Genomic DNA, 13,219 nt, shown 5'->3' with positions numbered 1-13,219 from the left:
AACATTAATAAATCTAACTCCTCCTTTAAAAGAACAAAGACCACCTTACTTGCTGGGTTGTAGAGGGCTGTGCAACATCCTGAGAATCAACATCAAATAGGCCAATATCATTCGGACAAATGCCACTCTCACTTAGGGCAGCAAGAAGTAAATCCTGTCCAGGATCCATCTGCAAGACAAATGTATACACACACACACACACACACACACACACACACACACACACACACACACACACACAATTAAAAACAATGATAAAACTATACAAAAAATGCTTAAGTATAACAATAAGTAGATTAATCTACTACACAAAACACATTTGCGTCAATTTTGATTGTCAATTAAACGTGGGATTGTAAAAAAAATAACCTCGCCTGGCAGAAAATGTAAAAATGTAAACTTTAAATGCATGTTTACACATGAGGAGAGGGGTTTACGATCTCATGCCATTTTCATCAAACTCTATAAACTTTTCACAACATAATGTAACACTTATTTTACGCTGAAATTTGATTGTTTGCCCCCACATGAAATTCCCGTTTGTCCAGAGAGTTCCTTCAAACATTTCCAAAAAGACCAATCTCCCCTTAACCCAGATGTGGCTAACAACCATAAGCACATCAATAATAATAGTTAAGTTTAAAAAAAAAAATCTATCTGCAGTAGCCATGAGTGAAATTATGCAACTGTGCATGCTTACAGAAAGAAAACCAACACAGAAATGTGACCCCCCAAAAAAGCATGAACCAAAAATCACAAATGGATATTAGGACCCACATGCATAGCGCGCACACATGTGATCCTACACGGAATGCAATGTTAACTTCAAAGCCCAGTTTTCAAATGATAAACAAACCAGCCATACATGATTACATTCAGTATAAAAAATACCAAACATATGTTAACTGTAACACACACTTTTTTAATCTAATGTAAGCAACATATTAAACATATTAAACGTATTAAATGTTCACCTCTCTGTATCTCCTCCTGCTGCGCACGCCGAAAAAGCTAAAATCAAACACTAAAACGCAACACGGACTCGAAATAACTAAATTCACTTACAATCAAGATTTACGATAGAAGAATACGACTTAGCCATTTCTAACAGCAACGTCTGCACGCAAGGACTACTTCCAAAGTGACCCAAAACAAGACACGTGTTTGCAATGCCCTGCTTTGGTACGTTCAACTTCCTGGTCCCTCTGACTCAAACGTAGCTTCCCCTCTCCCCGGACTCCTTGTTAGCTCCGCCGGTTAATCATTATTTACACAAACAAGCACAATGTATGAGAGGACAAGACATTTTTAAGCCCTGCTGCACTTAAGTGTTCAACATAGCTAATTTGGCACCAGCTTACCTTCGACTGACACGCTGTCGCACCAGCTAAATGGACTGGTTGGACCAGGGTGACACGGCTTGACTGTGCTAACCGATAGCTAACTTTCACATTCATTTCAGTGACACCACACACACGTAATTTAGCTATAGTTACATGCAAAACATTGTAGAACTAACTACATGTACGAAAGAAATCTCACAGTCGTTATGTAACCACGGAGACTTGCTCATATTTGTCACTTATCTTTTAACCTTATCCCCGCTGTCTCCACATACTATTTAGTATCTTATTTTGTCCTACACTGGGTTTAATATTTTCCATTGCAGGTGCAGAATGTGAGGGGAAAAGCAGATGTTACAAAGCTGAATTATACATTACATTATAGTAAATAGAAAATATATAAGCTGATTTCTGTATTTAAAAAACAAAAGCTTTTACAACAGCATGGTGAAGAGGTGCTGTAATCATATTGTCAACACCATATTGTTTTGTAACATTATCAAAATTGTACATATTTGTTATCACAAAGATAATATTTTTGGTAATTTTGGAAAATACAGCTACATTAAAAGGGATAACAAAAGAGGTACTTATCTGTAGTCAGTGCAAATATAACGTAATAGAGTGCAATACGAATAATAAACAAACTAATGTACATAATGCCAGAAATGTATATATAGGTTAATAAATATAACCTGCCAAAACAGTAAACGACTAAATGGTGACAGTTATACAAAATAAACAGGTTGATAACGTACTAAAGCTAGCCTGTTGGTAAGCCAAATTGTTTTTTTGTTCCTAGGATAGAGAAGGCATGACCTGTCCTACTCTCCCTCTGATTGGCTAGCCCTCGCTGCCTGCTCTGGTTGGGTTGGTTAGATTTAGACAAGAGGAGTGGGATTGGTTAGGGTAAGAATAGGTAAGCCAATCAGAGGCAGAGTAGGGCGGGACATGCCTTCGCCATCCTAGACATAAAAAATAATAGACGTTGGAAGGAGTTGCTGACAAAATGACGTTATATTGTTTTAGTTTACAAAAACACCATATTAACCTTGAATGTCAGTGTGTCCTTCCTCAACCTTTCCACCCACAGCAGCTGGGCTCGGCGGCGGGGTTAAGCTAACGGCACCCTCGCATTGTTGTGATGTTGTTCTGTGTCATTGCTGTCGCTAAGCTAACACTAGCAACGAGGAGTAAACGAAGACGAAGCTGTCACTAATTGAAATAAAATACTTTCTTTGCGTATCACCGCGCCACGACAAGTTCATGTTTTTAATAACCGGGACATTGGAGTGAGACATAACATATACACACACGCTGAAATCAACTTACTTGACAGTGTAACGGCCGCTCTTGGCTCCCGGTGGCGGCGCTCAGCAGATCGGTAGTTTGTTGTCCTCTTCGCTCCGCCGCACAGACGCCATCTTTTTTATCAAACGTTTAGCCGCATGCTGGTCACGTGACGTGCAGGCCCGTTTTCGCAGTCAAATTCCTCGCGCAGCGTCGGTAAAAACGGGTCTCCGAGCTGCTACCGGACGTCCATGCATCACAATAAACCGATAAAACCGAGAAAGTTTGCATTTCTAAAACGTTAGCACTAACGACAAACATAGCAGAGTCGGCGAGCTAATACAACATCACGTGACCCCGCGAGATCTTGAGAGGAAGTGACGATTCAAAAATGTCTTCTTCGTTCTTCCAGAGTCTTCTCTTCCTTTTTTTTTTAATATACACTTTATTTAAAGAACTCAAGTACATCAACAGTATGTACACACAGACCTGTCCATACCAGAGGGGCATATACAAAGGAGGAAAAAATATATATACTTAATAAAATACAAATCAGAATCATATTTATTACCAGAGTAACTTTTCACTTTTACTTTTGGATTTGCCTTGGTGTATTTTGTGTATACAACAAACATTTAAAAAGGGAATTAACAATAAGGCAAAGTCAAAAAACCTAAACACAGAATATATAGGTCTAAATAAAAAGTATGTAAAAAAAGACACTATAACAAAATATCAAATATGTACAATATAACTGTTAAGAAAGCAAAAGTGTCTAATATCCTTAAATGATTTTAAAGGTTATGTTAAAACCATAGAACATGAGTCCATCCACACGTGCACATGTTTTAACTAATGGTACTTTTATTTAATTGAAATGCACTTGAGATGTCTTTGCCTCTTTTGTGATTGTTTTGTGATTGTAAATTGTTTTTATATGTAACAAACTTGTTCGGGTCTCTCTTGAAAAAGAGATTTTATATCTCAATGAGACTAACCTGATTAAATAAAGGTTAAATAAGATAAATAAAAAAAGAAGGAAGACTGTACAGTCCAGAGCAGGGTGTACTATAATACTGATCAGGGGATGTGCAATAGTAATAGTCCAGTCCAGGCACTTTTCCAAGACCAAATTGAACAAAATCTTCCCTTCTGTTTTGGCTACCTGTGGATAGTGAAAGTCTGGTGACGGTCATCTTTTCTGGTCTTGCCCCAAACTCAATAATAATAATAATAATACCTTCAACTTAAACTTAGGGCTGGGCGATATGGAGAAAATCAGATATCGCGATATTCTTTTCCTAATACCTCGATGTCGATATTGTGGCGATATTCTAGGGTTGACAATTGTCGCTTTACCAAAATATCTTCACAATGAGATTTAAGATAAATAATCATCAGTAATGTGGATATAATGACTAAGTGGGTAAAGGTAAAAATAATAGAACAGCTAGAGCAGTCTGGTAAGTTCAGAAAAGTACATCACTTTACTGTAATGCAGCCTTTAAAACCAGGAAAAGACAACACTTAAGCCATATTACGATTTCCAAAATCTAAGACGATATCCAGTCTCTTATCACGATATCAATATAATATCGATATATTGCCCAGCCCTACTTAAACTTCATTGATATTATCCCAGAGGGGCAGTTTGTGGTGCAGCAAGTCATACATGCAAGACAGTGAGACATACAGTACAACAAAAGGAGATCCACATGAAATGAGGCACGAAATAGGCCTAGTAAGCACATGGATTACAACTATACATTCACATAATTTAAAATAGTTAGAGTACTAACATCATTTCTTTTGTTCATTTTCACTTTCTTTCATTATTGCATTGACACATACAGCATGCAGGTAATCTCTGACAGTCTCTCTGCAATATTTTGTCGCTCCAACTACTCTTTGACTCTCCCCCCCCTGCATCACAAGAAGCCCTCATGTTTGGTTTGGCCACACTGCACAGCAAAAAGAGTAATCCTGAGAGAGTGGAAATCAGTTTCTCCTCCTTGCTTTAAACATGGCTAAATTACATAGTTTCATGCCTATACTTTTAGGTAGGTTACTTTTTATCCTAATTGGGTATACTCTGTCCAATGTACACCCTAAATTTCTTAAGATATGGGACATATTAGGAGAGAGCTGTCAACCTTGGAACTGATAGTATAAGACTATATTGTATTTTGTGCTGTACTGTATTATATTATGTTTCGATCCGCCAGGATTTCAGTTTTCCAGCCGTCGTCTTGGGCCTTCATCGACCTCACTGGGTCTTGGCTCTATGGACTCTATTTCTGACACTCAATCCACTTTTTTGGATTAATAATATATAAATAATAATAACTTTATCTGCACAGCACCTTTAAAAACAACAGTTTACAAAATGCTTTAACAGGAGAAACAACAGAACAAATAAATCAATACTCATACACTTATATACACATCATTGTAATAGTGTAAACAGAAGATGGGGCAGCTTTAAAGGACAGAAAAACGACAACTGAATAAATAAAATGGAGTTAACAGGTGATCAAAAGGACGATAAAAAGACGAGATTGACATAGACTATGTGCACTTTTTCTGTGAACTGGCAGTTTTTTGTTTTATTGTCATGTCTATTTGTTTGTTGCTGGTTTTTGTGTTTGAAAAAAAAGGGAAAAACATAAATAAAATCCTTATGTAATTGTTTGTGGTGGTGGACTTTAGGAAGCTCCCTCACAATATCAACAGCCCAGTATCAAATGTGGACTCACTCAAGTTTCTGGGCTCCATCATTTCCCAGGATCTGAAGTGGGAGTCCAACATCAACGTCATCCTTAAAAAGGCTCAGCAGAGGATGTACTTCCTACGGCAACTGCGGAAACATGGCCTACCACAAGAGCTGTTGGCCATCTTCTACACTGCTGCCATTGAATCCATCCTCTGCACATCCATCACCGTTTGGTTTGGGGCAGCCACAAAACAGGACAAGATTACAACACACAATTCGGACAGCTGGAAAAAGCATTGGTGCCCCCCTGCCCTGCCTTCAGGACTTGTACACTGGTAGGACCAGGAAGCGGGCAGAGAACATCACCAAAGACCCCACGCATCCTGCACACACTCTCTATAACCTCCTCCCCTCTGGCAGGCGCTACAGATCCCAGAGCACAAAAACAACCAGACATAAGAACAGCTTCTTTCCCACTGCCATCACTCTACTGAACTGATAAGTGCACTTCTCTACACATTACATACTTATCATTCCAGTATGCATCTTGCACTCTACTTTGCACAATTACTTTTTGCACTCTACATCCCACTCCATGTGTACTTGCCTTAATAGTATGTCTTATTTGTATTTTTGTATATTATGTTGATATGTATCTATATTAGGGCTGCAACTAACTATCTGTCGATTATTTTCTCGATTAATCGATTAGTTGTTTGATCTATGATCCCCAGTCCCACGTCTTCGCCGCTAAATGTGCAACTGTACATTTATGTTATGTTATGTTCAGCAGTGCAAATGTACTGCTTGTGTGCTACGTGCTGTTCCCACACTGTTCTTATCTTTATGAGGATAGTCTGAGAGTTGCTTTTTTTCCCCTCTCCTCTCCTTCATGTCATGCTGTATCTGTTCCTGCTATGTTATGTTATGTATGTGATTATTATTATTATTCAGTCAACTAATAAGCAAAATACCAGTGCAACAGTGCAAATATACTGTTTGCGTGCTTTAAATGTGCTCCTGCGAGAGTTGTGTTGAATGTTTTGGATGTAAAGTGCTTTGAGCTGCACTCTGTGTATGAAAGGCGCTATACAAATAAAGCTATGTTATGTTATGTTATGTTATAAAAACATGGTGAAAATGTGGATCAGTGTTTCCCAAAGCCTAAGATGACGTCTTGTCTTGTTTTGTCCAAAACTCAAAAGATATTCAGTTTACTGTCACAAAGGAGAGAATAAACTAGAAAATATTCACATTTAACAAGCTGGAATCAGAGAAATCTTATTTTTTTTTTAATAAAAAAATGACTCAAACGATTAATCGATTATCAAAATAGTTGGCGATTAATTTAATAGTTGACAACTAATCGATTAATCAATTCATCGTTGCACCTCTAATCTATATGTATATTGTTGTCTCTACTGTACAGTATGTTACTACTACATGTATATTTGTTGAATGTATAGTAGGGCTGCCACCTCTTAGTCGATTAGTCGACTAATCGGTCGTTTTGGTCTTAGTCGACTAAGATTTCTTTAGTTGATGAGTCATTTTTTATGCTTATTCATGCTTAATTACTCATTTCCAAGAAACTTATGAGCACATTTCTGGTAAACACAAGATTTAAAGTGGTGCTTTTGCAGGATTAATTGTGGAGAAAGTCAGTTTTACTGATAGTTAATTAACTACATTTTATATTGTGCTTTTCTAGTCTTAACCACCTCTCAAAGAGCACAGCTCTGTCGATTACATCAACTAATCGATTAATCGACAAAATCATATAAGTGTTAGTCGACTAAGAATTTCTTTAGTCGAGGACCGCCCTAATGTATAGAGAGTTAACACCTACCGAAGTCAAATTCCTTGTTTATGTACTTAAATAAGGGAAAAGGAACTGCCGCGGTCGGCCTGCAGGAGGCGCCATTGCTTCGTCTCCGTCTACTTCATTTACATGAAGAAAAATGGCGGAGACGAGCTGTGGAGGCTGTATCGGTTGAGCTGCTGGCAGTTTAAACAACAACAGAGGGGCACACAGTGACCCTGGATTGGGGCCGGAGTGGAGGGAGGCACTGCCGTGTGAGCAGGGCGAGGATAATCTCTGACCTGGCGGACACGTTCACCGAGAAGAGCCGAGCGGAGATCCACGAAAACAAGTCGGACATGAACGGGGTAAGTTTGCTCGTTCTCACCACCGTGCCAAAGTATCGTAAAGAAAAGCTGTATTAAGTGGATTACTAACGCTACTTTCTTTGAGAATTAGATTTAAGTGTTTGCATTTACATTAATATTAAAGTTAACTGTTATTTGCCCACTGTGAGTTAGTTACAGTAGCTACAAATGGGACCGTTTTTATGTTGCTTTGCTAACATTAGCTTTACGTTGCATGTGCCTGCTAGCTGAGGACGTAAACATGATTTGACGTTAGATTACACTACGAACACACATAGGCCTACTCGTCTTTTTAAGGTGTATTTTTATAGTTTTAAAAGCAGCTGTTTTTATTTTGAGTGGATTTGAGCAGGATATAATGAGCCAAGAGGCCTGTGAATTTAAAGGGATTGATGGGAGAGTTGATGTGGGTGTGGAGCCAGCATGGTCCCCTCCTCACGGCCCCACCCACAGCAGGGCTGGGCAGTACAGTACTTCAACAAGCTGAGTTTTGAGGTACTTGTATTTTACTCGGCTCTATTATGTTACTTTATATTTCTACTGAGAACATTCTCCTACTTCTTAAGTTAAATTAAGTCTTTAAAAAGCCCCTTGGATCAGCTGGAAAATGCATCGTCTTGAGTTAAGTCAATTAACGTTACTGCTTTGTCGGGGTGTGCAAAAAAATCGATTCATATTAGAATCGCGATTCCAAAAATCGATTTTTTTTTTTACTGTATGTCTACTGCAATCACATGGGGGAAAGTAACTACATTTACATACTGCGAATCAGTTTTTTTTAAGCGAGAATCGTTTTTGAATTGAAAATCGATATCGAATCGTGAAATGTTGTGAATCGTGCACCCCTGCTGCTTTGCTTTAGTGGGAATAGGCCTTCTGACTAAATGCTGCTTTCTCCCTTCGGAGTTTTCTTCTGTTTACAAACCGTCTTGTGTAACATTAAGGTCTAACAAACGTGTTGTTGAATTCCCTTACCGTCCTCAAAACCATTCTTTTTTAAATAGTTTAAAAAGTGGATAATTTCCTGATGAATTCGTGTTTGTATGTGTGATTTAGAACCGATGCAGTTGATTAATAGATCAATAGAAATTTGATAGTTGACCATTTTGGATGCATAGTTTAAGTCACACTTCAAGCAAAAAAAAGAAAAAGTCAAGTTTCCAGCATCTCAAAGTGAGAATATGTGGATCTTCTTGATCTTACATGATAGTAAAGTGAATATCTTTGAGTTTTAGTTTGTTTTATCTGTTGGTCTGTTGTTTTTGGGAAGAAGTCCATACCGTTTTCTTGTATTAACTGTTAATCAGACCACTCTTTGAAGATTGGTCTGGAGTGGCTTCTGGGTCGAGCCTGTTTTTCAATACCTTCTCTTTCTTAATTAATTTAATTGATATGCTTTTTTTGATTATACCTTTGTTTTGTCAGCATGTACACAGCGTGTTTCCCTATTTTAATTATATGTTCTTCTGGATTCACCATGTTCTCTTGTACTTGATTTACTTAATGGAAAACTGGAAGCTGTAAAAAAAAACACATGGCAGGAACTATGGACTAGAGCAGTATCTTCCAAAACACAGACAAGCTAAAATACCCCATTGGATGGATGGTCCTTTTTGCCTCTTTGGTATGTGTGTGTGTGTGTGTCAAAAATGTGAATGGTATATGTGGATGGTTGGGGAGGTGTGTATGTAAAAGTATGAGCATGCATGAGTGTGTTTTAAGATCCTGTGTGGAGTAGAGGAATACTGTTACTAGTTGGAGTTGTATTCTAATTGGAGTATGAAATTACACAGTATGCTGGTATATGTGTTACTTCTTGATGGAAATAATAAAAAAAAAGGAACTATGGACTAATTACATTTTCTCTCTGCATTCACAGGAGATTGTATGCAATAGCCATTCAGTCACTGTCTTAAGCTGCACAAACTCCATATCACCAGTTCACGATGAAATCAAGCTGACACAGCAGGGAAGGTGCTCTCCAATATGCTTCCAGCAAAATAATGCTCAGAGGCAGGGAGAGGGTAAGTGTCTCTGCTGCAGCTCTACACCTCCAGCTGAGGAGAGTAGTTTTACTGTGTTTCGCTCCACAGGAGAGCAAACAAACCTCTATTTATTTTAGTATTTCAGTAGGTCATGTAACCGTAAACTGTGAGAAGAAGTAGAAACGCAAGATTTGACTGAACCACTAGGATAATATACTTTTTTTTGTATTCAATCTTTTCTCCCAGGCAGGAGAACAAACCCCGTCAGCACTACACCAAAACACTCAAAGACTAATTTCCCGGAGATGGAGAGCAGCTACAGCCAGTGTTCACCCTGCTGGTCAGATGATCAGCCATCGCCTCCGCAGCTCCACTGCGCTCAGAACTGCCTTCGTTCGCCCACCGAACTCCCCCTGCGCGACAGCTTTTCTCACGCTCCCCTCCTCGCCAACAACAACAACGGCAGCACTCTTCACAGCCACCAGAGGAGAGGCGTCCGCCTCAAACCCAAAGCAAAGAAATCCACACTAAGAATGTACGCACATACGATTATTTACAACATGGTGGTGTGATACTTATTTATTCATGTAGTTGTAATAGTTTGTGCGCTCTCTCTTTCCACTAAAGTGCAGGCGGAAAAATCTCCCAAAACCGAAAAGTTACCGACTACTACCCAATAAGAAGAAGCTCAAGAAAAAGTAAAACAGAGATCGAGGTAAAATGAAATTACTTCTGTTATATATATATATATATATATATATATATATATATATATATATATAGATAGATAGATAGATAGATAGATAGATAGATTATATATTTGTTAGGATGGCTATTAAAGTGTGTGTGTGTGTGTGTGATCCAATCTGCTCTTTGTCAGTAACGCTATCTCATGTTTCTTTTTGTTCCCAGTGTGAAGAAAAGAAGCTCATAGATGACCTCATCACAAAGGGAATAGAAGAAGGAATGGAGGTACACATGCGCCTTCCAAACACACCTAAAAATTAATTTCTTTGCTCAGGCTAATTGTACATTGTAAAAGGAGTGTTATTTGTTTTTGTTATTGTGCCCTGCCAGGGGACTGCAGACGTAAATTAGCCCGTGGCTAACTCTGGTACAATGCATCAAATGGTAACATTTATGTTTAAAATTGTACATGGTCCCTAATAAAAAAATTCTAAGTCTGACATCAACAAAGAGAAAAACAGAAGCAGAACTTCCATTTTTTGTGAGGAAGAATCTTTCACTCCAACGTACCAAAACATTTCTTGCAAGTAACGAGTAACGGAGATGCTGAGGGGAAATGTAGTGAAGTAAAAGTGCAAAAATGAATGCAAAAACGACCCTATACCGAATTATACATATTGTTTAAGTTAACGTACAGTTTTGTTTCATGATGGAAAACCTCTCACTCTGTTTTGTAGGTGCAGCACATAGAAGGAAAGGGGAGAGCAGTGTTCGCCAGGCGGTGTTTCCAGAAAGGCGAGTACGTGGTGGAGTACCACGGAGACCTGCTGCAGATCACCGACGCCAAAAAGAGGGAGGCTGAATACGCTCTAAACCCTGCCACTGGCTGCTACATGTACTACTTCCAGTACCTCTGCAAAACTTACTGGTATGATTATAAATCAATGCATGTCCACCTTTTTTTTTTTTTTTTTTAGATCAACTTTTTTTTATGCAAACATACAGAGCACAGAAATACAAACTTAACAAGAACAAAAAACCCCACCCTCTGCGGTCTCAAGGAAAAACAACCAATAAACAAACAGAAATCACACCTTGCCTAGTCACTCTCCTCTACTTCTTGTGATGCTGAGGTCATTAGGTCTGATACTTGTGCTGCTGCGCTTTCCCATAGGCTGATAGTTGATGATTTGGCTTTGTTAGTACTTGCTGTAGCAAGCTCCAGCATAACTACGTCTAGAAAATACGCCAACCACTGTTTTATACAAAGCGAGTGGGGGGGGGGAGCCAGCGTTGAACTATAATTTTCTTGGTTGCAGTTGAGCCGGCTAGCCAAATTTTCTTCTGTCTCCCAAGCAGGTGTAATTTAGAGTCGTCATTAAGTAACAAAACAATCGGGTCAGTAGGAATTCGACATCCTATCACATCAGATATTATTGATGTTTTATTCCAGAACTCATGCACCTGTTCACACTCCCAGACCACGTGCAGGAAAGTTCCAGTTTATTCAGGTTGACAGAACGTGCAATAGGGAGTGGGAATGACTTTAGAGACGTATCTCTTCTGAGGAGTCCAGTATGTCCTATGGCATATGTTGAAGTGGATCTGCTGGTGATTTGGGTTCTTGGAACAGTGGGAAATGTCCTAAACTGTCTCCCAATTAATTGCGTTCCCCTCAGGGCTCAGCTCTCGCTCCCATTTCCTTGCTATTGGGAGTTCTCCTACAGATACTTGCATCAGTTTAGCATAGATCCTGGACACTAATCCTCTCACAGGAAAATCAACAAACCCTTTAATGACTGGGTGTGCCTCAAGACTGTTTCCCCGTGGTGCATGTCCACTTTGATGAATCACCACAATGTACTGCTGGACATTATACTAGGTGTATTTAACATTCTCGAGCCTAAAGACTGATTGTGTTTTTGTTTTTGTTTGTTCCGACAGTGTGGATGCAACAAAAGAGACTGGTCGAATGGGTAGGTTGATAAATCACAGTAAAAACGGAAACTGCCAAACCAAACTCCACGACATCAACGGGGTCCCTCACCTCATCCTCGTCGCCTCTCGAGACATCGACGAGGGCGAGGAGTTGCTCTATGACTACGGAGACCGCAGTAAAGCCTCCATCGCCGCTCACCCTTGGCTCAAATATTGATCCTCGAGAAAGGAAAAACAAAAAAAGGGAAACGTCTGAGAGCAACACCTGTGTTCCTCATTCGTTAGTGTACAAATGGCCTTAGAAACAGAATGTGTACCCTTTGTTTTGTTCCGATATTGAGGAAGTAGGATGAGGGGAAACATGTTCCGGGGGGAGTTGTTGGGCTACTTATCGCATTTCGATTAATGTCTATCTGCCTTGTCAGAGGACATATGTATTTTTATTTATGTGTATATGAAACATTCTGGTTGTTTTGCAGCACATTTCTTTTGTACATTTTGTATTACCTATAGACCAATGCTTCTACCAGCATGCAGGTAGTAGTTAATGCTCTGCATTTTTATACGTTTTTCTTAATTAGTAGTAATTAGAAACTTAGCAATACTTATAAGGCCCCAGAGCCCTCTTTTCTTCGATCAGCAAGATCTATGAGATGCAAACTACAAAATATGTTCTGTTCAAGTGGAATTTGATTTCAGCCATCAGAACTCACACAACCTACCGTTGTTTAATAGTTTACCAAACTCATGGTTCAGTTGACATTTTTGGGTCTTAATTACAAAGAAACCGTGATGTGACTGACACTAGGTCAAAGTATTCGTGTTGTACAGACTTTCAGGATTAGATAGAAATACAGAAAATAATCTGTAGGTTTTCTCTTTTTTTCATGCTTTATTTTTAACCTATATTGAATTTTTTTAATGATTAACACGCGCAACACACTTGAATTATCATGTAAAGGTATTTGCATATCATGCAAATACCTTACAGTATATTCTGCTGTGTCTCTAAATACAAATGTATATGGAAGTTTCTTAGGTAAAGATTTACTAATATAAATAGAGTCAAATAATTAAAAAACGGTTTCAATTTC

At 38.8% G+C, this 13,219-nt stretch overlaps 2 protein-coding genes across 7 annotated transcripts in view; one reads left to right on the top strand and one right to left on the bottom strand.

The window, feature by feature from the left end:
* sbno1 (strawberry notch homolog 1 (Drosophila)) overlaps nt 1-3,014 on the bottom strand; it is a 27,033-nt gene extending 24,019 nt beyond the window's left edge. For 3 of the 5 annotated variants that reach the window (XM_031301276.2, XM_035991851.1, XM_035991850.1), the window contains exons 1-2: nt 1,362-1,381; nt 50-169 (exon numbers count right to left, since the gene is read on the bottom strand). In XM_031301276.2, the coding sequence (XP_031157136.1) occupies nt 50-169 (120 nt within the window). In that variant the 5' untranslated portion in view covers nt 1,362-1,381. Of the gene's footprint in view, nt 1-49; nt 170-974; nt 1,209-1,361; nt 1,382-2,675 lie in introns of those variants that run through there. The other 2 variants (XM_031301274.2, XM_031301275.2) reach the window with 2 other exon arrangements.
* The window catches only part of kmt5aa (lysine methyltransferase 5Aa), a 13,712-nt gene extending 493 nt beyond the window's left edge, over nt 1-13,219 (top strand). The window contains exons 2-8 of one of the 2 annotated variants that reach the window (XM_031301279.2): nt 7,471-7,515; nt 9,395-9,539; nt 9,747-10,035; nt 10,128-10,215; nt 10,413-10,472; nt 10,925-11,115; nt 12,132-13,219. In XM_031301279.2, the coding sequence (XP_031157139.1) occupies nt 7,471-7,515; nt 9,395-9,539; nt 9,747-10,035; nt 10,128-10,215; nt 10,413-10,472; nt 10,925-11,115; nt 12,132-12,342 (1,029 nt within the window). In that variant the 3' untranslated portion in view covers nt 12,343-13,219. Of the gene's footprint in view, nt 1-7,466; nt 7,516-9,394; nt 9,540-9,746; nt 10,036-10,127; nt 10,216-10,412; nt 10,473-10,924; nt 11,116-12,131 lie in introns of both variants that reach the window. The other variant, XM_031301280.2, reaches the window with a different exon arrangement.

Source organism: Sander lucioperca, chromosome 14 (genome assembly GCF_008315115.2).
Source record: "Sander lucioperca isolate FBNREF2018 chromosome 14, SLUC_FBN_1.2, whole genome shotgun sequence".
NCBI classification, from domain to species: domain Eukaryota; kingdom Metazoa; phylum Chordata; class Actinopteri; order Perciformes; family Percidae; genus Sander; species Sander lucioperca.
This window is presented reverse-complemented; position numbering and strand designations above follow the sequence as displayed.